Here is a 25380-nt window from a genome sequence, read left to right on the forward strand (position 1 = left end):
CAAGCCTACTAGGATCCCTCCCCCCTGTGAAGGCTGCCTGGCCTCCTGCCCCGCAGTCTGTAATGTCCATCTTCCCCTCCGGGTGGCAACCCTCTTACTGTTGTGCCGATCAGCCATTCTCTCTGACATTGCCTTCCAGACCTCCTTGCTCCATGATTCCAGCCTCGGAATGTCTGGCCAAATGAAACCTGTTTCTCCCCTTGCGATAAGCCTTAAACTCTTTATTCTTTCATTTTGTATTTTTGTTTTACAGTATTTTCTAATAGTGGAGTGAAAAAAAGGAAGAAGATTCAATCATCTTGTGTCCTATTTTTATTGGAAATAGACAGTATTTCAGCTACACTGTGGGGAAGTGGGCTTTGATGAGGAGCCTGGAAAGGAGCCACCAACTACAACACTGTTTCTATGGCAAAATGCATTGTGAATTCTAAGCAACGGCCGTACAAATGGCCTATTAGAGCAGAACCCATTACCAGGTGATGCCTTGTCATGCTTCCAAAACTATTTACTGCTGGAAACAATCTGCATTTCAGTGAGACTTAAAAACCCCCAACTTCCCCAAGTCATCGTTAACTATAATATGAAGCATATTTATTTAACCTGAAACTTTTTTTTTAAAATGTCAACAAAATTTGCTAGGCATTTCTTTCCCATGGATCAATGTAATCCAGTCCCAGGTGTGCAAAAATGTCTTCTTCACTTTCTGCTTCGAGAAATATCCTCTGAAAGCATAACAAGAAATATGGGCATTCAGATATTGTTGTTCAGCATCACAGTGCTAACACAAAGCAAGTGTTACTTGTAAAACTATCTTGACAAAATGAATTATTGCCAAAAACAGAATTCCCTGCTTCTGAGCATTAAAAGTCATCTTAACTGAATTCTATAATTTTTATATTTTCCCAGGACAAAACATGGCACTTAACAAATTAAGGTAAAATATGACAGCCTCATATATTCAGTTAAAGGCACTTGGTATTTTTCCTGTGGTTCTTAACCACAGTTGTTCATTAAAACCACCTGAAGAAGTTTTTTAAAAAAATATATTGAAACTTGAGCTCAGTCTAATGAAATCAGAATGTCAGAAGAGTTCTTGCAATCAATCTACTTAAAACCTCTGGGTAATTCTAATGTGCAGCTGGAACGCAGTACTGTTGCTATAGGTAACGAGGAGTGGCAAGAATTGGGTACTCCTATGTGTTGTGTTCTCCTCCTGGCCCTCCACACCTGCCCTCACCCCACCAGGCTTCCACGCTTGTCCCCTTTACGACCAAACACCACTTCTCCTCCATCCCATAGTGTTGGGTGCATAGGAGACACTCGATTATGTTGAACTATTTAGTATATGTCAATTTGCAAGTGTTCCTAAATAGGGTTATGTGACTCTGCCTCCACGCACACGCTCAACATCCTGCCAGCATCCATGGCCCTCTCTTCTGACAAGAGCACCTTGATTTTTCTTTGGGAACACCCCACGACCCACTCTCAGTCCATGAGGATCGGGTGGGACTCATCTCACCTCCAAAAAGGGATACACAATCCAAGTCTGGCCAATCAGAGCCACCGTAATGGATTCAGGATGGGCACGGGGCCCAGGCCTGGCCGATGAGCATCAGCTCAGGCTCTTGCTGGAACTACTAGGTAAGAGGCTCTTCTCTGTTGGGGTGGCTAAGCTGGAAGGAAGGGACTCATGGGAAAACCCTGCCTGAGAATGAAACCAGCACAGAGGGAAACCTGTGTGAGCGCCTGGATGCCGCCACACCTGAAGTCAATATTGCCCGGATGCTGCAGTATTGAAGCCAAAGTCCTCTTTTGTGTCCATGCCATTTTAGGTTGGGTTCCTGACACTTGTAACAAAGAAAGCTCTAACTAAATACACCTTACTTAGTCTATAAACTAGAGGGCAAACACGATTACTTTCAGTTATTTTATGTCTCCTTTCCTCTCAGAGCTTAGTTTAGTGTCCGTGACCACTGTACGAACAGTAGACCTCAGCACTTGTGGACTAACAGTTGAACATTTTTTTTAGCTCTTTATAACTGATATAGTAATTTATCATTTTGCTGCTGCGTGAGTTTGAATTGTGACATTGCCAGGCTGGCATGCCAAATGAGTAACATGGCCGCTGAGTGAGCCTAACTGACCACTCGGCAACCTCTCAGGGCAGCTCTGACGCTTCCCTTCTTGCAGTCAACTCTCTTTAATGACCTAAGGGGTCACTCACAATGCTACTGCCTACTGCATTTGAGGAGTGCTTGAGTGGCATTTGTGATCTTTGGTTTTCTTTGGAGTTACGCATCACAAACACCAAGGATATACTAAACTCAATGAATATCCACTGCTGGACTGGTTCTGGGGACCCCATGAGCTCGTCATCTTTGAGCCCAGTGCCCCTGAGGTGCATTCTGGGCCAGGTGGGAGGCTGTGCTCCCATTAGGATCTTCCCAGCTGCCCTCAGCTGTGGTCTGTGGGAGCAGGACACTCTGGGCAAAGGAAATGGAAACTGGACACTAAAATCAGTTCAGGAACAGTGCTCAGGGAGCCAGCCTTTGGGAGGAGGGTCAAAGTCGCCCATCTCAGGGAATCAGCTCTACCTTGGTCTTGTCGTACAGAGCATGGTTATCCAGCATCATCTTCCGCTCGTGTGTGGCATAGCGCCGGAGGTCTCTCTCAAATTGCTGGACAAGAGATAAATAAAATAAGTTACTATCAAGTCTAGACTGTCTTCAGTATTATGCATTTAGAGGCATTTACATCCCTAAAATGAAATATCTATCTCAACACTAAACGTTCCACGAAGTGTAATTAAACTCTGCTAAACATTCTCAAAGCGATTTTCTCCCCCAGATCAAAGCTCTGCTATGACAGAGCTCTGTGCTCACGTGTTCGCACTAGAATGTAAGCTCTGTGGAAACAGGAACTCAATTTCTTTTGTTCTTAAGTATACAGTATTCCTCGTCAAATATGCCTGGCACATTGATGTATGGCAAATGTTTGTTGAATGAACAAATGGATATTGTGAGGATTGTGTACAGAATAATATCTGGTTCAGAGTAAATGCTGGCTAAGTAATTTGGGGGGGACTTTAGTTTTTGTTTTTTTAATTTGGAATATTAGATTTCCAAAAGGGAAGGAGGAATCAGGAGACCCAGGTTCCAGCCTGGATTTTGTCCCTGTCTGGCTGTACATCTCTTGACAAGTCACCCAGCCTCTCTGAATCTTGTTTGCTCAAACAGGATGATGGAAGAAGTGCATGAGGAAGGTCCCCTCTGGTTCTAACATCCTCTCATATGAGATTCTGTAAAGCCGATGGTCTGAGCCACCTGCCCCAGAGCAGCATCTCCTATGATCAGGGGTGGACTCTGAAGTCACAGGGAGAAAAACCTGAAACCTAAACTAGCGGACAGGAATGACTTGGAATAGAAGGACAATCAATGAAATTGTCATTGACATTAATTTTTCTGAGAAGCGTAAATCTAGAAATACTGTTCTTTCCTGTGGGAATCGGGTGAAAGTAGGGATAATTGCGCCCTCTAGTGGCGAAGCATGCTTTTTTATTACAGGAAAGCAGGTTGAAGCTGGGAACTGCTCTGCTAGCCCACCACTTGGGTGTGTGAGAAGACAGATTTTCCAAGCAGGAGACCTTTATAATGCAGCAGAGGGGAAGCCAGGATTGTGGGGAAAGTGGGGTGAAGCAGATTCTGGGTGCCATAGCTGCTGGTCTGTGGGGTATTGCTCAGCACAGAGCCCCCTCCCAGCCCTGGGTGACTCTCCTGCTGTCTACCACGCTTAGAATAGTGGCTGCGCACACTGAGTGAGGGGAAGTCTGGAGATGAGGGGATAGTGGGGTCACTGAGAGGCTGCCCTGGGCTCCCCAGCTCTGCGTGGTGAGAGGTTCCTGGACTCCTGTGCTAAAATGTCAGGAGCATTTTCCCACACACTGTTAGGGATTATAATGATGGCTTTCATTTGGAGAGTATTGATGTTTACTCAACAAATATTTGTTGATCATCTATTATGTGCCAGGTATGTTCTGGGTCTTTGGAATAATTCCAGCCCCAAAGCACAGACACCTGACATTTAACTCAAGGTTGAGGGCAATTCATTTGTGTCATGTCATTCATCTTCCGTATAAAAACCTCCACGGACTCATTCCTCTGAGGAACAGCCAGCTGCTTTGGGACATGGGTGAAAAAGTGGGGGGCGGGGGAGGAGGACTTAGTTCAGAATGTGGAGCACATGCTAACGAGACTCCAATCAGGGGCTCCATCTCTGTGACTATAAAATGCCTGGAGCGGGGAGCTGCCGCCTGGCCAGCCTGACCAGGTGCCGGGGGTGTGCCGAGAGCTTTGCCAGCTTCATCTCACTGAATCCTGTGAGCCAGGGAGGTAGCTGAGGTCATCGCCCTCACTTTCCTGATGGGAAAGCTAAGACTTACAGGACATCGGGAGCCTGTCCTACATCACCCAGCCGCTAGGGGGCAGTGCAGAGACGTGTGACCAGGTGTGGGGAGGCCAAGCCTATGCTCTTAGCCACCATGCTGCTGGCTCTGCCTCAGTGGCTCTCATACTTCACCTGCATTGGGATCACCTGGGGAGCTTTTTCAACTACTAATTGCTGGGCTCCATCCCCAGAGTTTCGGATTCAGTAGATCTGGGTGGGGCGGAGAATTTTCATGTCTCACCCGTTCCCAGGTAAGGCTGATGCTGCCGGTTGAGAGACCACACTTTGAGAATAACTTCCAAATCCATCTGTCTCGCTTGACCACGTGCAGGTGGGATGCCGGATGTAGAGCTTCCTGGGCACTGCCCCCTCCTGTCACCCCGCCCCCACGGCCACTGTCCCTGCTCTCGGCCAGGACCCCGAGGACCCAGGCAGCGCTTACCCGGGAGCCGGTCCAGCCCAGCAGAGCGAAGGCCCGGCGCTCGTAGGGGCACATGACCAGGTCCACGCGGATGGCCTTCCAGGGTTTTCCTTCCTGCTGGCTGGACTTGCCACCGTCTCCTCCCTGATGGTGCAATTTTAAAATCAGGAAGCACTTTTGGAAGTGATCTAAAGCATCCACCTTCCTGCTAGGCAACTTGAACTTTTCAAATGTTGACTCTACAAGGTCATAGTATAAAAGTAATCCCTGCAAACAAATGGAAAGACATAAATCAGGAAGAGTCCCCAATGGACAGGGTCCCCGGTTTTACACCAGGCTCTTTTAAAATTTTTATTTATTATTATTATTTAATTTTCATTTTTGTATTGTTTTCAGAGAGAAGAGGAGAGAGAGAGAGAGAGAGAGAGAGAGAGAGAGAGAGAGAGAGAGAGAGAGAGAGAAACATCAGTGTGAGAGGAACATCCATCGGCTGCCTCCTCCACACCCCCTACTGGGCATGTGCCCTGACTGGGAATCAAACCTTGACCTGGTTCATAGGTGGATGCTCAACCACGGAGCCATGCTGGCTGGGTGGCACCAGGTTCTTAAAAATAAAAAAGAGTTTCTATTGATTTTTTTTAGGGAGAGAGAATAGAAACAGGCATGCCCACTACTGGGGGTGGAGCCTGCAGCCTGACCAGGAACCAGTGATCTCTTGGTTCAAGGCTCCAGCTCAACCACACCAGCTGGGCTTACACCAGGCTGTTAATGGATGTTCTTAATGGACGCCTTGCGGATTCCTGCAGAACGTGGGTGTGTTTTGTCCTGGCGCTGTGAGCCCACCTGGCCACGCCCAGAGAGGAAGCCAGGGCGGGGGGTATTATCCTCTCTGGGCAGCGGAGGAATTTGGCGGTTGGAGAGGCCGAGCCAAGGCCTGTTCACAGCAGAGCTGCCAGAGAATCTACCCCCCGTTTCTGATCGCAGGCCAGTGCTCAGCAACTCGCCTTCCCCTTTAAGAACAAACCGACCATGAACAAAGAAAACACAGGCTGCGTGTATGTGGTACTTCATGGCATGGCATGCGGCATTGTACCAGCTGTTGCAAATAACTGAGAATCGATTAGTCATTATATGAGTGTGAGATAGTGTGCAAAGTGCAAGGCATTAACACAATGCTTCTTGAGTGCCCAAGCATCCACTTTTGACCTTTCTTCTTACCTTCCTTTCCCATAAGTTTATCACTTTAGGTAAAAGCTGTTGTTCTTCTTCCTCTGTTGATCCTGGGCTGGTAATTAAGAAATCTACGTCATGCCCAATCTTCTTACCCCTGATTAAATATAACCAGGAGAAAATGGAAGTTAGATTTTTAGCTCTCAGTCTTTAACACTCTTTGTTTTCATGCCGTATGCTTAAGGTTTGCAACACAAAATGCTCCTGACCTTTGTTTAAACAAAACACCCTTGGTTACACCACCCCACGCCTTGCAAGATAAATTTATAACACAAAAAATTTTAAAAATCATACATGTATATGATCATGTATGTGTGGGTAAAAATGACAAGGAAGATTATTTCTTCTGCACACTCACACGTGCAGTGCACCCCCCTGCACCCCCCACCCCACACATACAGACAAGCATGGTAACAGTAAACTAAGAACTATATTTGCATAATATAAAATGGGGCTCTTAGGATTATGACATAGATTAAGGGCTCAGCTTGCCAGGACGGCCAACAGCACCATGTAAGATAGCCAAAGAGAGAGTCAGGGGAGAGTGTGAGGGGGAAGGAATCTCTTTCTGAAAATGGAGGCTTTTTCCTGCACACACCTCTGTGGAGAGTTCATTCACTCACTCATTCATTCATTCATTCATTGGCTCAACTAATATTTTTCAATGCCTACTTTGTGTCAGGCACCATGCACTGGTTCTCGCCAGGCACTAAGTGCTAAAATCTTAGTGGGAAAAGCACGAATACAAACAAATTACTTGGCAGCTCTCCAGGGAGCACTGAGAAGGGGTGCCTAGCCGAGCATAGGGAGGAGGGATTCAGGGAGGGCTTTCTGGAGGGGGTGGCATTTGAATTGAATCTTAAAGGATGAGAAGACATCAGCCAGGTGACTTGAGGAAAGCCAGGACAAGCAGAAGACCCAGCTGAGCAAAGTCCCAGAGGCAAGAAACAGCCCTGTGTGTGCAGAGAATGACGAGCCGTTTGGGGTTGCTGGGGTGGAACACGAGATGCGGGAAACGAGGCTGCAGAGAGGGGCTGGGGCCACCGCACCAGAGACCTTTCGTGCAGGTTCAGAAGCCTAGGGAGCCCCTGACGGCGTTAGAGCAGGGGAAGCCAAAGCAGCCCTCGTATTTACCTCCGGAACCCTCCTGTCACCGTGACGAAGGCATCCGGGAGAAATGCCGAGACGGCCTCTTTAACCAGCACGCCCACAGCCTCCGCTTCGGCCTTGGTCACACAGCTGACCAGGTCTTCATAATAGAGGAATCCTGAGAGGCCATTGGACAGGTCAGTGGAGAGAGGGACACGTCTCGTGTGAACGGACCAGCCCTCCAAGGGAAGGGGTTCTGCTCCACGTACAGCTAACGTGGCTACAGGCGTGTTATTGGTCCTCTCGGTTGTGAATTTTTCACGGTAACAGTGGCTCTTTGCTTTCTAACTGAGAGGCTCACAATTTCCTAAGAAAGTAACAGTCTTGCATATCCCTGTAGAAACCAAGCGGTTCAAATCCGACTCCCCATTGAAGAGCCCGCCCTCTTGATCAGTAAGCCACGCCCTGTTATTAAGGAAGACAATGCACAAAGGTTTGGGGTAGGAAGGCTCAGGGTTGGAAGGTGATAGATGAAATAAAGTTAAAGTCAAGAGTCGGAAGAGGGTAGGTGTGCATCTAACGTGCAAAACGTCTTTGGTGGTTGGCTTGTTGCTTCTCTGTCGGACCACCGTGAAGAAATGAAAGCTCAGACGGGATTGTTCGGATGAAGAGTTGTAATGACTTTACTCCCACAGACCCATAAGGGGGCTGTGAGGCGGAGGGGTGAAGGAGAGGGAAGCCTTACCTCCAGGATGTGAGATGAAGCATTGGAGGAGAGGTGAGCAGAGGTGCGGGGGGGCTCACAGATCCCGCGGGACAATGAATTGTCCTTCAATACAAGGCTCTGTTCTCTCATCTCCGTCCAAGCGGGAGACCTTCCAACTCTGCTTACGTCTGTCTAACAGTGGGAGGCTCTGACACCTCCAGGGGCAGCCCAATTCCTGATTGCAAAGTCTGTTTCGGGAATTCTCCTCCCTCCCCCCACACCCCCCAGTTTTATTGAAGTATAATTGACAAATAAAAATCTGTGTATATATTTAAGGTTTCCAATGTGATGTTTTGATAATTACCAGTCAAGCTAATTAGCACACAATGGAAATGGATAAGTAAGTTATGATACCAAGGCAGAAAAATTACTAAGAGGGTAGATCTCATGCTAAGTGCTCTTACCGCAATAAAAATCAACTTAATAAAATTAAATACACAATTTATTAATGTGAAAAAATAAAAAGCAATGTTCCATTAGACTTTTTTTATACAAAACATTTCACCATGGCTGATATTCAAACTGCAACTCACTTGGCAGCCATAAAATTCCCGTGTGCATTCAGGATGTACACACACCGAAAGTCATGACTGACAACAATTTCTTTAAGGACATGTGCAGATATCAGGAATGAGCTTGGCGAGACTATAATAATTTGTTGACACCTGGGAAAGCAACTTTATTGGCTTTCTTGCTTTTCCTTTTGGTATGGTTGGGGAGGTTAGCTTATTACAAGAAACAATACACTGAGCAATGTTATATTTCAGACAGTGATTGTTCAAGGCCAAATATATATATTTTTATTGATTTCAGAGAGGAAGGGGGAGGGAGAGAGAGATAGAAATATCAATGATGAGAGAGAATAATTATCAGCTGCCTTCTGCACGCCCTCTACTGGGGATAGAGCTGGAAACCTGGGCACATGCCCTTGACCAGAATCGAACCCAGAGCCCAGAATTAACTACTGGGTCTTGTCTTCCCCTAGCCCAGAGATTCTCAACCTGTGGGTCGCGACCCTTTTGGCAGTTGAACGACCCTTTCACAGGGGTCGCCTAAGACCATCCTGCATATCAGATATTTACATTACGATTCATAACAGTAGCAACATTACAGTTATGAAGTAGCTATGAAAATAATTTTATGGTTGGGTCACAACATGAGGAACTGTATTTAAAGGGCCAGAAGGTTGAGAACCACTGCCCTAGATTCTTATTTCCTATGTGGCATCTTATAAAGCATATCCGCAATCTCTCTGAGGTTAGCAACTTGGTGAGAGATGAGCAGGAGTTTTGTATAGCTATGTTGATGTGAACCACCAAGATTTGATTTGTTTACTTTTCCGTTGCTTGTTTCTTTTCAACATTTAAACATAGATAGCTGTTTTCTTTTATTTCTAGTCTCATCTTATAGAAGATCCTCTTATTTTTATTTATTTATTTATTTTTTATAGCAAAGGTGGGAATTTATTGAAGAACAAGTACAGACTCCCATGTGGGGAGGGGGAAAGAGTCCCCTCCCCTTACTTTTATATCTTTAAAATGTTGGCAACTTCATCATTCTGTGTAACTCAGAAGCCACAGGGCCCACAATTGTGGATATGATGCCCTTTCAAATCCCAATTAAACTGTATTTCTATGTTAAAAGTGAACATTTAAAACATGTACAATTATTTATTTATTTATTTTTACCATGCATTGGAATTCCTTCATTTAAAAAAGGTTTAGCAGGAACCTCCATAAATGGAAGTGACCAAGCCACTTCCAGCCTCCAGGAGGCCCACCAGGCTTTCAGGATGCCTGTGTCAGCACAGTCTTCTCTTCCCAGATTAACCAGTCTGGTTGGGTCAACCAGATCAACCATTTCCATTCTATGTCCTGGTGTTCTACAGTTTCTAAAACAGATCTGGTGTTCTACAGTTTCTAAAACAGATCTATATTTGTGGCAGACAACAACTCTAGTTTGTTCAAATATCCTTTACTTGTTAATCCTCCATGTCAACTTTCTACCCTCGACTCCTCACCGGTCGGTGACTCTTACCCAACTGGGACCCAAAGGATAGAAGGATCAGTTCAGTAAGAACCAGATCAACAGAGCAACCTGGTTTGACATGTGGACATAAAGGAATGACAACCACTACATGAAGAGCGCTATTTGCTCTGTGCCAGGCACAACACTAAGGACTTTGCCTGCATTATCTGATTTATTTCCCACTTACGTACCAGTGTTATCTCCCTCTTATAGACGAAGTAACTTAAGCTCAGAGACTTTAACACTTATGTAAAATCACACAGCTGGAGATTGCTGGAGCCTGGATCTGGATCCAGGGCTGTCTGATTCCAAAAGTGTTTGCTTTTAACCACAGCAGGAAAAGAGGCCACACAAGCACCTCAGCTCATGGGGCCTAGAGTTGAGATGCAGCTGACTTAGAGCTCCACTTCCACCTGCCCAGCCCATGGTAACGACGGGAGGTTTTCAGGAGACGTGGTTTACCTGCTTTCTGCATTCGTGTAAACTTCAGGGTTTTGTCCGACCTTATTTTACTCAGGGTCCTGAAACCCATCCGGAACCATTTCTCAGATGTCTTCAGTCCCACCCCGAATACGGAAGTAAAGAGCTGAAAGGGAAGGAGAAGCAGGCCTTCAGTTCTAAAATAGTCATGACAACGAATGATACTTTTCAAGGTCAAGGGATTAAGAAAAAGTGTAAGCAAATCTCTCACCCAGTTTCTCCTCAATATGACAAGTAAGTGGGTGATAGTAATTTTTTAGAGAAATTTTTGTTTCAGGGGGGTCCTCTCCTGATAAATGAAGTTGGCACGAGAAGGCAGGTTCTCGCATCTGCATAGGGTTCCCCAGTAATTGGATGACGGCATGGCCTGTGCTGTCCACCTGTGACAACAGCTATCCCTGTCGGCATTTCCCTTTGCCAAGGGTCCCTCACACACTCATGCTCTGCAGATTTATCCTCACACTTTAAAGAGGGATGCGCATGGAGGTTGTATAAATTCTCCACCATCACACAGCTGGTAAGTGGCAGAGCCCGGGCTGAAACCCGGTCTGTCTGCCCTCCAAGCCTGGGTTCCTGCCCACCACCACCTTTTGGGCCTGTGCATCCCTGCTGAACTGAAGGGATTGGCAGAAGTCTCTCAATTCCAAGGTGAGGAGCATTGGGAGGTAATAAAGCCGCTCCAAAGTAGACAAGGATGCAGGAAGGAGCTTGTCAACACAGGCTTGCCCTTTAAGAGCAGGTTTGCTTCTTCCCATGGTTGTCGTGTCCCTGTGGTATTTGTGCACGTGAGTGACAAACTCCTGGAAGGTAAGGTAATTTGTATCTCATCATAGCGTGGCAATAAGCTCCAGCACCTATACTTATTTAGGCATCTGCTTCCTAGACCATTGGTATGGATTGAATTGCAGCACCCCCCCCCAAAAAAAAATCTATAATAATAAAGCATAATATGCTAATTAGACTGGACGTCCTTCTGGGACAAAGCCGGGACTGCAGCTGCGGGATCAAGGCAGCCGCTGCAGCTGCGAAGGCCTACTCTTGCACAGATTTCATGCATTGGGCCTCTAGTATATATATTCATACGCCGAAGTCCTACCCTCCAATGTGATGGTATTTGGAGATGGGGCCTTTGGGAGGTGATTAGCTTTAGGTGAGGTCATGAGGGTAGAGCCATACTGATGGGATTAGTGCCCTTATAAGAAGAGACAGCAGAGAGCTTGTTCTCTCTCTATCTCGTGTGAGGGCACACTGAGAAGGAAGCCACCTGCAAGCCAGGAAGAGAGACCTAACCAGAACCCAACCATGCCGGCATTCTGATCTCAGAATTCCAGCCTCAGAACTGTGAGAAAAGAAATATTCATTAGTTAAGCCACCCAGGCCATGGCATTTTGTTAGGGTAGCCCAGGCTGACTCATACAACCACCTAGAATAAGTAATAGGATTAACTGAAAAACCATTTTTGAGAAATATGTGTAAAATCACTTACTTTGAAGGACTGATATCGCTCATCATTTAACACAGCTTTAACTTCAGAACTTTCTCCATCTTCAATAATCTCCTGCATAGACATTTGGAAAATATTTTAAATTAGTGATGTTGGACAATCACAGTCTAAGATGCTGAAATCACTCGACTTTTCATAAAATGCACACCCGTTGTGTGGAGGATGTTCCCCTGGCTTATCCAGAGAAAACAAGACAATTCCCTATAATCTTGAAAATCCCAGGTCATATATTTCCAAGTGTCACTTTACAATCCTCAGGAAAAAAGGTACAGAATGATTCAGGTCCAAATCTATGGAACACTTAACCAGAATATTCACTGACCAAAGGTGTCTAAATATTTGTGATAATTTTCTTTTCAATGGATACGAACTTGCTGAAACAAAGATTTTTTTCATCTGAGTGGATTAGGTTCAGACCCATTGAAAAGCCAACACGAAGTTCAAGCCTTTATGATATCTGGCTCAGAGCCACCCACCCTCCTCTAGATAGAGTTAGGGTTATTTACCTTGAATAATTGACCTTGCACTTGACTATACTGAAACATACTCCTGGGTGACCGACCTGCCTTGCTGGGAATCCTTCCACATCATTAAATAAATAGGCACCCACCCCTGGCTCTCTATCTGAAACTTACACACAGAGATGCAGAATCAACTCCACTGCCCATTACACCCACCACCATCCTGGAAGGTGACGTCCCCTGATGGAACCCAGGCCCTTCACCCAGCCTGTGTCTGAAGTCAGACCATCCCCTGCTGTCGAGCTTTGAAGTCACTTGAGTCTTTCACTGTGATCTGTACTAATAAAAGAGTAACATGCTAATTATACCAGATAGACCAGACGTCTTCTGGACAAAGCCACAGTGGCTATGAGGGCTGAGGGCAGGCTGGCAGTGGCAGCAGCAGCGGGGTGATGGGGCAGCGCCTTCCCCTGATCAGCCCAGTAGCCTCCCACAGAGGGGGAGCGGGCCTAAGCCATCAGTAGGACATCCCCTGAGTGCTCCTGGACTGTGAGGGGGGTAGGCTGGGCTGAGGGACCCCACCTCCCAGTGCACGAATTTTCGTGCACCAGGACTCTAGTTAATAATAATACAGGAGAGTCCTTTTTTTTCACTTAGCTGGCCCCACATAGCTCCAGCTGTCATAATATTGGTTATAGATTCTCTCTCTCTCTCTCTCTCTCTCTCTCTCTCTCTCTCTCTCTATCATCTATCATCTATCATCCATCTAATCTATCTAGAGAAAGTAAATAAGTCATGAATATATCTACATAGTTGACAGGAAAATCTATTCTCTCTCTCTCTCTCTCTCTCTTTCTCTCTCTCTCTCTCTCTCTCTCTCTCTCTCTCTCTCTCTCACTTTCTTCCCACCTACTTACCTATTAGAGGTGTGACAAATCACATTTCACCCTTACCTCTATGATACTCTTCACTTTGTCCCCCAAGCAGGGAATTCCTTCTGTGTCCTTCATACTGGTGATGGTGAATGGCAGCGACTTAAGTACAGAAGCCGCTCTCATGAATGCCAGATAGGAGCCTTCGTTTTCTCTAAACTCACAATTCTCAGCCAGGACCTCAAAGGCATCCTGAAGAATAAAACCAGAGGAGTAAAACACGGTCTTGTTTCCCAGCCCCGTGGTCACCTGCAAATGTCTCTTGCTCTTCTGGAAGTATTGGAACCCCGCCTGCCCTTCCCCTGGAGGTCAGGATTGGGTCTTCAGTACCTTTGCACCCCTCTCCTGTTAGATAAGAAGACAGGCCTCAGTGTGTTGTGGAAGGAAAGTTTGAGTTCACTGCCATTAGACATTCAGAAATGATTTAACTGAAGCATGCTCTCATGCTCACTGCATCCTACCAGTCATTACTTGGAGTTACTGACCCTTCCTTCTTTGCTTGCTGACTTTCCCACCGGCCTGAGGCCAGGATTCTGCCTTGATCACTGGGTATCCCCATCTCTTGGCTTGTATATAAAGCACAGTCAGCACTTGACACAGGCTGGCCGAACGACGGGTGTAACCACAGGTGGCACAGGCTCCAGGCCGGGGTCATCTGAGGTGGAGTATGTTTGCACTTCTGGCGGAGGAGGAAGCAGCTGCAGCTGTGTGGCATCGTGCACATGGTGCCCATTTCCTGGTCCTCCTCGCACAGAAGTCTTCTATTCACCATAGTGCTGCGTGCTTTACCCACCTGACAACTGACTCGACACTGGAGGACAAGCAGTTGTGGGCTTGCTAGGCTCATTTGAACAGCAATTGCCAAACTTCAGGGCTGGATGGGGCTTTAGAGATAATCTAGCTACTTTCTAATTGAATGGAGAAGAAACTGGGGCTCAGAGAGAGGAACTGACTTCCCCGAGCTAGTTAACATCAGAGAAGCCAGAAGCGCTTTCGGTTTCCCAGCACAGGCTGTTAGTGCAGTGTGGCTATTTCTATGTAATTGGCTCTTACTTTGTTTTGGACTAATCACCGTATTTGCTTTTTCAGAATATTTGCCTTTGACAAGTGTGGTGCCCAATAATGATGGCTCTTAGTAAATAGTACTCTACCACCTTTAAAGAGTATAATCCAAATAGATTTGTCCATTTCCGTGATAGAAGTAGGTCCATTCTTGACAGAAAGAAAACCAGAGATTGGGGTGTATATGTGGTGGTGAGTGTGGGAAAAACTCTCCTAGCTTTTCAGAAGAATTCACAGTTCGTAGGCTCGTGGGAAGGACCTGCAGGCCTCCCCGGCCCTGGGTGCTGTGAGGCCCCGTTACCGTGAATATGTGGTTACGGTTGTTTAAAGTGGTTCTTCTCTGACACGCGTATGGAGAGATCTTTCTTCCAGCAAGTGGTGGAGTCTCCTGGGGCTCTGGGTTGGGGCCACCCGAACAGTCTCTTCTCACCTAAGCAATTGCATGAGCATTCATGTTTAATGACAATCAAGAGTAATAATCATAGACGTGCATGAAGAAAAAATTGGAAGCAGTTTGATGGCAATTATCTCTGGAAAGAGCATAAAATTTTAGGAGAGTCAAATTTTATATTATACAAATCTCTACTATTTGAATTTGTTATAATTAACATGCACTATTTTTCCAATCAGGAAAAATAAAAAACAACATGAAAAAGGACCATCAGTGAAATACCATTTTCCTTTTCTTTTTTTTATAATTTTTTTTTCTTTATTGATTAAGGTATTATATGTGTGTCCTTATTCCCCCATTGCCCCCCCCACCCCCCCACTCATGCCCTCACCCCCCTGGTGTCTATGTCCCATTTTCCTTTTCTATGAAAAGGAAACGAACCTTCTTCGTGTGGGCTTTAACATGTTGGTGAAGGATTTTGAATTGAGAGCTTAACTTTCTTAATCTTTTGCTTTATGAATGGCCATAGTAAGAAAAAAAATAGAAACCCTCTACTTGTCTGGCCCCAGAACATCAAGGCTTCAATATTTTGAATTTGTGTGTGTACCTCTTCGTAAAAATGGCTATCATTTAGTAAGGTCAGGCTTTGTGTTAAGTGTTTTGCTTGTATGTTATTCTAATCCTCAGACCCATCCTTTGAAGTGGGTGCTATTGTTATCCCCTATTATAGAGGAGGAACCTGAAGCTCAGAAAAGCTAAGTGACTTGCCCAAGGCCACCCGGGGCGTGAGCAGAGAACCCAGGTCTGTTGATTCTGTAGCCCATGTTCCCAACCATGAAGCCAAGGACAGTGGAAATCACAACCAGGACACTTACGACGAGCTGGTGTTGTCCTGTCGTCGCCACTGGCTTTCCTGCGCTCATACATTCTATCAGCCAGGAGATGTCGAGGAGTTCTGGCTGTGAGCTGGTTCTTACCTTCTGCACCTGCAGCCACTCCAGGACATCGGAACCTGAGTTGTTTTCTGCCACAATGTGGGTGACAGAATCACTGCGGAAGGTAAGACAAATCACCAGCTGTGGGGACTTTCAGAATCAGAAGCTCTCCTCTCTCCTCAAGGTCCTCAGAGCATCCCCGCCAAAGGGCAGCAGTAGAGATACAATAACACTTCCTAGGTAATGCCATTAGCCCACTGTCCCTGCTGCTGCCACATAGAGCTAATGTGTTGGTGTTTTATGTCCAATATCATATGAACTACAATAAGACTGCGAGACAAATAGAATTGTCTCAGAAAGCCTGAAAGGACAGTTGCCATAGTTACACACCAACATGGAGAAGCCACAGGGAGGCTGCCAGGCTCTCTGAGCCCTGGGCTTTGCCTCAACCCGGGAAGGAGGAGCCTTGGGGCTCATCTTCCAAATCCATGCCCCTCACCATCCACTCTTTCCACCCCTGCTCCACCACCACTGTCTCCTCACTGAGGACACAGCCCTGCTCTAGCAGAGACATCAGATGCCTGGAAAAGTTGGGGAAAGGGTGACAAAATAACATACAGGCATATACAGAAGAAAAAATGCGAGAGAGAAGTACTCCAGAATATTAGAAAAAATAGTAACCACATACACACATGTACTAGTATACAGTTGTCCCTCGGTATCCACAGAGGATTGGTTCCAAGACCCCCATGGATACCAAAATCCCTGGATGCTCTAGTCCCTTACATAAAACGGTATAGTATTTGCATATAACCTATGCACACCTTCTCATGTATTTTAAACCAACTTTAGATTACCTATAGCACCTATACAATGTAAGTGCTATGTGAATAGTTAGTATACTGTATTGTTAAGGGATCAACTTCCAGGAATTTTAAAGTTATTTTCCATCTACGGTTGGTTGAATCTGTGGATGGAGAACCAGTGGATACAAAGGCCCAACAGTATATGCTTACTTGATCCCCCCAAGAGCCTTAGGAGGCGGGCAGTATAATTTTAGATGAGAAAACCGAGGCTTGTGGAGGCTACATGAAGCCAGAATTCAAACCCAGGTGTGCATGACTCAAGCAGTCTCTTAACGTTCTACTACTCTGTGGTTAGAGCCCTGGGTGAGGTTTTGTTTTGGTATTTTAATGTATTTTCTGTCATGAACCATCTATCATCATTTTTCTCCTTAGGAGAGAAAATATGCATGAATGTCATTTTCAAGGACAGAAAGACCTGGGGTGGGGCTGAGGTGTATCTGCCTTGCCCTGGGCTTTCTTCTCACAATAAAAGGTGGCAGGCAGCCTCACAAGGCGGTCCCCAACTTTCCAAAGACCCCAAGGCACTGCCGAGATGGCTGCTCCTGAAATATCAGTGGATTCAGCTCCTTAAATGCACCCAGTCTCTTAGCCATGACTAACTAAGGTGCTGGACTAGGTTTGGGAGGCCCTGAACCAACCAAAGCAGTTATGAGATGGAATCTGTCCCTCAGCTCCCTGCAGGGCAAATGTGCAGGCTCTTCGGCAACTAGTGTTGAACTGAAATGTGCTCCTCATGCTCCTTGGAGCCCAAGGGCAGGGACAGTGTTATGATCTGCCTGGCTACAGTCTGGGTTATAACCAGGCCTGGTGCCCAGCACATGGCCAGATTCATAGTAATGGTCAATAGGTAGACCGTTGGTAGAATGAATAAATGAATTAATTAATCAATGGCTCCAAAGGAATATTTCTCCTTTTTTAAAGTTTTTTTTTATTGATTTTTAGAGAGAGACGAGAGGGGAGCAGGTGAGAGAGAGAAACATCGATGTGAGAGCAAACCATCAATCTGCATACCCCCCCCCCCACCACAGCGGTTCTCAACCTGTGGGTTGCGACCCCTTTGGCGGTCGGCCGACCCTTTCACAGGGGTCACCTAAGACCATCCTGCATATCAGATATTTACATTAGAATTCATAACAGTAGCAACATTACAGTTATGAAGTAGCAACGAAAATAATTTTATGGTTGGGTCACAGCATAAGGAACTGTATTTAAAGGGCCAGAGGGTTGAGAACCACTGCCTTACCAGGATGGAACTTGAAACCTGGGCATGTGCCCTGACCAGGAATCGAACCAGTGACTTTTCAGTGCATGGGATGACATCCAATCAACTGAGCCACACTGGTCAGGGCAGGAATGTTTCTTAAACTCTAGTGTTTATCCAAGACACCCAGAAAACTGGGTGAAAATTCAGATGCCGGGCCCTATTCCCAGAGATTCAGATTCAGTAAATCTTACCTAGGGCCCAGGAACATGCACTTTTGACAAACTCCCTCCATGATTCTGACATAGTCAGTCAGTCCTGGTTATCTATTGCTACGTACCAATTGCCCCAAAATGTAATGGCTTAAGAAAGGTAATGATTTCATTATATCTGCAATTTTGTGGGTCAGGAATTCAGGCAGCTTGGCTGGTGATCCTTCTGTTTGGTGTGGTCCCCATGGAGGTGCGACGTTCCAGATGTCAACCTGACACCTTTGCGTGGCCTCTCTCAGGGGCACTCAAACTCCTTGCAGGAGGTTCTGGGATCCAGGAATAGTAGAAGCCACAGGGCCTTTTATGACTCTGCCTCAAAATTCACATTATGTCGATGTTAGGTCGGAGAGAGCCCAGGTTCGGATGCATGCAGGCATGTGATGAGATAATGAACTTCCCCTGGAATTTCTCACAGATCAACGTGCCAGACACAGATACCAGCTTCTTCTCCCTGAATTCACATACCCCCACACAGATAAGATAAGAACTTCGTCCTGAATATTCCGCCCACTCCCCTGCAGCTGAGACTTTCTCAGTTGAATGTCATGATGATCCCTGCGGTGCAGACTTCCTCAGTTCAGGCCCCCCGCCCTCACCAAACACCTGAATAAAAAGATCCCCCTCCCTCCCTGGAGGCGCGACATTCACTGGCCCCACCTTTTGGGTCAGTGGGTCTCGCCCGAGAACGCAAATAAACTTCTCCTTTTCTTTCTGATTCACTCGTTTCTCTTTGTTCTCTTCGCCGCTTTTCTGGGCCACCTCACAGTCACCCTATTGGTCGAAGCAGTCACAAGCCCTCCCAGATGCAAGGGAAGGGGAACAGCCCCTGCCTCTTCATGGGAGCGCCCATGTTTTAACCACCCCATCCCCACCCCCAGCCCAAGAACGCCACTTTGAGAAACACGTCTGTAAACGAAGATCTTTTAACTGGATGTTGTGCTCAATTACAGCGATGTTTCCCAACACGGCGCGTTTCTCTGCAGGCACATCAGATAATTCTAGCAGGCACACCTGAACATTTAAAAGGCATATGTGTTTATTCATGTCTACATTTTAAAATTACACCTACTTGCCGAAACCTGTTTGGCTCAGTGGATAGAGCGTCAGCCTGCGGACTGAAAGGTCCCAGGTTCGATTCCGGTCAAGGGCATGTACCTGGGTTGCGGGCACATCCCCAGTGGGAGATGTGCAGGAGGCAGCTGATCGATGTTTCTCTCTCATCGATGTTTCTAGCTCTCTATCTCTCTCCCTTCCTCTCTGTAAAAAATCAATAAAATATATTTTAAAAAAATAAAAAAATAAAAATAAAATTACACCTACCAGGCATGGTTTAATGGGTTTCATCGTTTTTATATTATACCTTAACAGCGACGGCGAACCTTTTGAGCTCGGCGTGTCAGCATTTTGAAAAACCCTAACTTAACTCTGGTGCTGTGTCACATATAGAAATTTTTTGATATTTGCAACCACAGTAAAACAAAGACTTATATTTTTGATATTTATTTTATATATTTAAATGCCATTTAACTAAGAAAAATCAACCAAAAAAATGAGTTCTCGTGTCAGAGGTGTCAGAGGTTCGCCATCACTGCCTTAGGACAACGCTAAATTATGTTTAACAATTCAGTTTAGGAACAATGAAAGGAAACCCATTACGAGTATAAAAACACGTGTGGTAAGAGATATAAGAACCCCAGTGTGGCACTCAAGTGTCTGGAAAGCCCTGAGTTGTGGAATTAACTCATAAATCTTAGTTCTGAATTTTTTTTTCTCTGGTATCTGTATCCTGGCTCTTCCTGTCTTCCTTTTCCTAGTTGGTCCCGCCTCTCAGTATAATTAGAAAAACTCTCCATGAAGAAAGAGGCAGCAGCCCTTGTGCCTGGAGACAGACCCCCAATCTGACGTCCCCATGGGCGGTCACCTGCTTTTATCTTTGTCTTTAAAACGGTTTTCTTTCCCTGGAAAGGTCATTCCTGATCCTTCCCATCTGATGTAGGACTTGTTTTTTGTTTTTTTTTAAGCAATGCCTTTAAATAGTAATTACAGTTAAGCTGAGCTGTTTACAGTTTAAAAACAGCCAATTCCACTTAGCAACTGATCTGTTCCCAAATCCCTGAAACAGGAAAATCGAAGCAGTAAAGACAGGTTTCTATTTCCAGCCCCGATAGACTTAAAACTGAGAGGGTCTTGCCTTAACTTTATGGCCCATCTGAAATGGTATGGTGAGCATTTTCATTAATTTAAATTCCACAAATTTTGAAATACAAAGTAATTTGGACCAGAGCTGGACTAGAGTTTACATAGCATGCTCCTGAATTTATAAAAATAAAGTATCAATTTGCTGCTTACAAAAGTAATACTGGTGCATTGTAGAAAAAAAAATTAATTATAAAAATTAATCTTGGAAATCACAAGTTCCTCCGGCTGGTTCTATATTCACTAGATATATCATTCTTTTGAGCAAGTATTTCCTGAAGCCTGCCATGTCTAAGAAAATTGCCAGAGGTCTGAGAGCGAGGTGTGTATGATGGCCCTGGTGACGCCCTTGCCCTTGGAGTCAAGGAAGGGTAACTGGATGAAATGAGGAGCAAAGCCAGTGGGAGGTCATGGATCTCCCATGCTCCAGGGAGGAAGTTCTCTCCTCTAAGAGGGCTTCCAGGGGTCGTAGGTCTTAGACATAGAGGGGCATAGGGAGGAGAGGTTCAAGGTTAGGGGGGAAAAGTAAGAAAAAAATATAAAGAAAAATGTGTTTGGACACTGGGCCTGGAAGGGGCCTACAGATGGACTAGTTCAACATCATATTTTCTAGAGCTGGTAGCATCTTTTTCATTTGGCAATGATTTTTAATGTTTTTATTTCAGACACCACAAATTTGAAGTGATAAGACACTGTTAAAGATAAACAAAGCCGGACACTAGTGAGAGCTGCAAGGATAGATTTTATTTAGTAACTAGAGGCCCGGTGCATGAAATTCATGCACTCAGGGGTGTGGGGGGAAAGGGTCCCTCAGCCCAGCCTGTGTCCTCTTGCAGTCCAGGAGCCCTTGGGGGATGTCCAACTGATGGTTTAGGCCCGCTCCTGGGGGTGGGGTGGGGGTGGGGGCCAGCCTAAGCCGTCAGTCAGATATCCGTAGTGCTACCGCGGAGGTGGGAGAGGCTCCCTCCACTGCTGCTGTGCTCGCCAACCGTGAGCCCCAGCTTCTGGCTGAGCGATGCTCCCCCTGCAGGAGTGCACTGACCACCAAGGAGCAGCTCCTGTGTTGAGCATCTACCCCCTGGTGGTCAGTGCACATCATAGCAACCAGTCATTCTGCTGTTTGGTCAATTTGCATATTAGCCTTTTATTATATAGGATAACTACTGCAATAGGGAAGAAGGTCCAGCATGAGGGCAGTTCAGCTTCAAAGAAACCAGGCAGGAGACCTTTTAAAGATTGGGGTGTGTTAAGGGAAAGGCAGTGAGGGGCACTAGGGGAGTTGGTCCATGTGGCCGGCCACCTGGATTTGCTACTTGGCGCTTATTCAGAGGAGAAACACATTTCTTGAATCATTATGACAGGAGGCATCAGTTTAAGTTAGAGCCTTTGCTTCCCCTGGAGAATGAAATTGGGAGTTCTCTTCTGAATGTTTGCCTTTCTAAGAGCTGACTCTCTGGTCATTGAAATGAATGGAAAGTGAAGGAATCAGGAAAGGAAAATGCTAATTGAAGAAGAAGAAGAAGAAGAAGAAGAAGAAGAAGAAGAAGAAGAAGAAGAAGAAGAGGAGGAGGAGGAGGAGGAGGAGGAGGAGGAGGAGGAGGAGGAGGAGGAGAAAGAAGAGGAGGAGGAGGAGGAGGATGAGGAGGAGGAGTAGGAGGAGGAGGAGGAGGAGGAGGAGAAGAAGAAGGAGAGGGATACTAGTACACACTTGGAAACTATATTATGGTCTCTTAATTCTAGATGATAACTAAGCTACAATCCCAACTCCCCTGTCTCATCATAACCTCCTTGCTGGCAGAGCTCATGTCTTCCTCCAGTTTGCATGTCCAGGACCATACACATACTGTGCAGAGTGGGTATGAACAGAACCCTTTACTTGTGGTGCCACAATGGTATGCCTTGCTTTTACTGAAGACAATGCCTTCCAAAGGTAGCCTTGTAGACAAGTTATGGAGGCAGGACGAAAGTGTCATCTGCTGGACTTCTACTGCTTGAACAGTGGAACCCAGCAACTGTTAAACTGCCGGTGACACAACCCTGAAGAGCCATCCTTCCAGCCATAGCTCTTCCTTCTTCAACATGGAAGGGTATGTGCACATGTGCTGGGGAATATAACAGCTCCAGACAGTTCAGGGCATGCAGGTGCGCCATTTCTAAGCTGTGCTCAGGCCCAGATAAAGGAAGAATCAGATTTTCCCACAAATTTAATCCTCCTGGAAGCCAAAGAATGTGCTAGGAACTATGAAGGTTATTGCCTATTTTCAGAACATCCTTTCCCCCCTTTAGCTCCTCCTTCTCAGAATCTTATTTACTAGAAAGGACAGGCATAGCTAGCCTTCACTATTGAGAAGCATCAAAATCAGCTTTTATTTTCATTTTTAAAATAGATGCATATTGTAAACAATTTGGGAAATGGAGAATAAAAGCAGCCATAATGTCTCACTACTACTCCCTCCCCCCGCCCCACAAATAAGCACTTATAACATTTTGATTTCCTTCCTGTCTTTGTTCTACTTGTTTATATCACTTGACCTAGATCATGTTGTGGAGAAAGAACCCTCTCCTCAGGGCTTTGCTGTAAAGGTCAATGGATCCAGCTACCTAACAAGAAAACAATCACACTTTATAGTTGCATATGGGCTCCTTTAATTTATCAAAGCGCATTGGCATCCAGCATCACCTCGGGTGGGGATATCAGACTAAACCATTTATCTGGAAACCAAGGTCAGAGAGCAGAGAGGGTGTCTCGCCTCACATGACATGGCTGGGAAGAGTCAGGGCCAGAATTTGAGGTCTCTAGATTTCTTATCTAGAGCTTTCCCCCTGCAATGATGTCTATTGTCCTTTCCAGTGAACGTGTGCGTGTCTCATTACAGAAATTCCGTTTGCGAGCTAGGACTTCTACTTCCTGTGGTTTATTGTTGTGCCATAGAACACATTTGTATTTAATGTGTCTGCTGGGCTGCCAGCCTGGGAACTCTGCCACCATCGCACACACAGCAGCAGTTTGCTCACCATGCACCAGTTTCCTCTGTCGCCCGAGCAGCTGGGCTCGGCCCCTGGCAGCGGGCACCTGGGCACAGCACTGCCTCTAGAGCTCTCTTGCCAGAAGAAACTTGCCTCCGTAATCTGCCCAAGTACCTGCCTCCACCACCAGGTATGGTTTATAGCTGTGCCTGTGACCTCACTAGCCAGCCGCTGCTGGAAGTATGGACCGTTCAACAGAGAGCTTTCTATGTAAGTGCTACCTTGACCATCTGGCTCTCACCTCCCTGCCCTGCCCTCGCCAAATTTCTTTACCACAAAAAGCGGTTCCGTATTTGCTAAGGCTTTTAATTTCTGGGTGGTTCTTTTTTTCCAGTTTCTTTTTAAAATATTGCCCCCTCTCTGCCTCTTTGCCTATGTCATCTTTCCCCTCCTCCCAATCCAATATTTTGGGTTAACATCACAAATGAGATAGGGGTTAAAGAGAAAAAAAGGCAGAGAGGGGCAAAGGAGCCCATATAAAGAGAAACCAGAAGGGAGAGAAGCCATGGAAGACTCAAGAATTTCTGTATGAGGCACTCTGATAAAAAATAAAATGTTTCTGTGACATGGTGTTTTCAGATGAATAATGGGTCTCATGAAAATTACCACACCTGATTATCAACTTTTTACATATGTCTCTCAAGCAATTTGAAGCTGACATCTCTTCAGCGTGGAAGGCTTGCCCATTTTATTTTTAAACATCAAAGACTATTTTGTAAATGCAAATTTATTTTCACATAGAATTCTTATCGTTTTTCCTGCAGGGAAAAAAAGATCGGTCAGTCTAGTCCTTTGACCATCAAATCCAGCCAGTTGTATTAATCATCATTCTTTATTCACTGCAAGGCCCCTGGTGGTTCTGTTTGGAACTATTTATGTCAAGGTTCTAATACCGTTTATTTCTGGATTGTTTGTTTTCTCTTCCATCTATCTGAGGCCAGGGAAGAGCTTACATAACAGTGAAGAAAGCAGTGAGGCTAATTGCTGGGATGTGACTGGGTTTGTGAGTGAGCCAGTCAAGTAGCCCAATGGTTGCTTCAATGGCCTCGGTTCTCTTGAGCATTTCCATCACCCTCAGCCTCAGAGTTGCCCCTGAATCTTTAATGAGCATCCTTCTCTCTACAAACCCCACTCACACTGTTCGTTGGAAAAGTAAGATCAAGGCCACACTGGGGTGCCTACCTGAGCCAGCTATAGTCACTCAGCCTAGCCTGTCACAGACACTGGTCACCTCAGCACAGCCAGATGTTTAGCTCAAGAGCCAGGCAGCCAAAGCATTCTTTTTGCCTCAAAGTAGCTGAAATTTTTTGAATGAACTCGGTGGTGTTTTGTTCAAACGGGTCAAGAATGAAATTGAGTGGCTTCAGCCTTGATTTTTCAACTAGGTTTCTGTTTATCGTCCTTAGATACCTCATCTCATAAAAGTCAAAGGCAACAAAAAAAATTGTACCTTATTTTTGGATGCTAATTATTTTCAATATAATTCTATTCAGTCACCACTCATCTCACTTCCCCTAATTGGCTCAGATCTGTTCCTTGGTTTCATCACCTCATCCCTACATGGGAGGAAGCACAGGGTTCTTGGGTTTCAAAGGAGCTTTTCACAAAACTGACTCACAAATGAAATCAGTGGTGTCCTACCTGAGCTCATTCTCCACCCTGAATCCTTTCCTTCGAGCCAGCTCCATGAGGAAGGCTCTGCGGGTGCTTCCCATTCTCTTCTCCAGAATGAAGAGGACCAAATCTCGGAACTTGATGTCCTGAGGAGGAGAAGCCAGCGAGGCACCCATCTGCCTGGGTCTCTTCTTCCGAGGGCCCGAGGGGGCCATTTGCAGTGAGTCCATGGGAAGGCGGCTGCTGCTGCCCCAGCTGTGTCTGAAGGTGGTGTCTCCAGCAGTAAGGAGAGGCTACCCCTCCTTCAGAAGAGCTCTGATGTCATCTCACCAGCAGGCCCTGAGGCCAGGGCAAGGTTCCCGGGCCCTTCCCTGGTGATGTTCTTCCTGCTGAAGACTGATGGGAAATTTCTGTCTCGTTGTCCAATGTGGAGATCATAACAGAAACAGGAAATTAATGTTT

General features: G+C 45.8%; 1 protein-coding gene across 1 annotated transcript; it reads right to left on the reverse strand.

Moving 5' to 3' along the window:
- Positions 1-109: 109 nt before the first annotated feature.
- DNTT (DNA nucleotidylexotransferase) lies at positions 110-25148 on the reverse strand. Its single transcript, XM_036336472.1, has 11 exons — positions 24946-25148; positions 15683-15857; positions 14718-14846; positions 13376-13546; positions 11944-12015; positions 10440-10563; positions 7229-7361; positions 6083-6191; positions 4886-5131; positions 2595-2678; positions 110-722 (listed from the first exon to the last, which is right to left on the reverse strand). Exons 1-11 carry the CDS (start codon positions 25146-25148, stop codon positions 636-638), a joined length of 1533 nt encoding a protein of 510 aa, XP_036192365.1. The 3' UTR covers positions 110-635.
- Between the last annotated feature and the right edge of the window lie 232 nt (positions 25149-25380).

Source organism: Myotis myotis, unplaced genomic scaffold (genome assembly GCF_014108235.1).
Source record: "Myotis myotis isolate mMyoMyo1 unplaced genomic scaffold, mMyoMyo1.p scaffold_m19_p_15, whole genome shotgun sequence".
Lineage (NCBI taxonomy): Eukaryota > Metazoa > Chordata > Mammalia > Chiroptera > Vespertilionidae > Myotis > Myotis myotis.

Coding starts and splice junctions, on each gene's coding strand:
- DNTT (XM_036336472.1), bottom strand. CDS start 25,148: ATGGACTCACTGCAAATGGCCCCCTCGGGCCCTCGGAAGAAGAGACCC. Junction 6,192..7,228: donor GTGACAGGAGGGTTCCGGAG/GTAAATACGAGG, acceptor ATATTTAATCAG/GGGTAAGAAGATTGGGCATG. Junction 5,132..6,082: donor TAAACTTATGGGAAAGGAAG/GTAAGAAGAAAG, acceptor ATTTGTTTGCAG/GGATTACTTTTATACTATGA.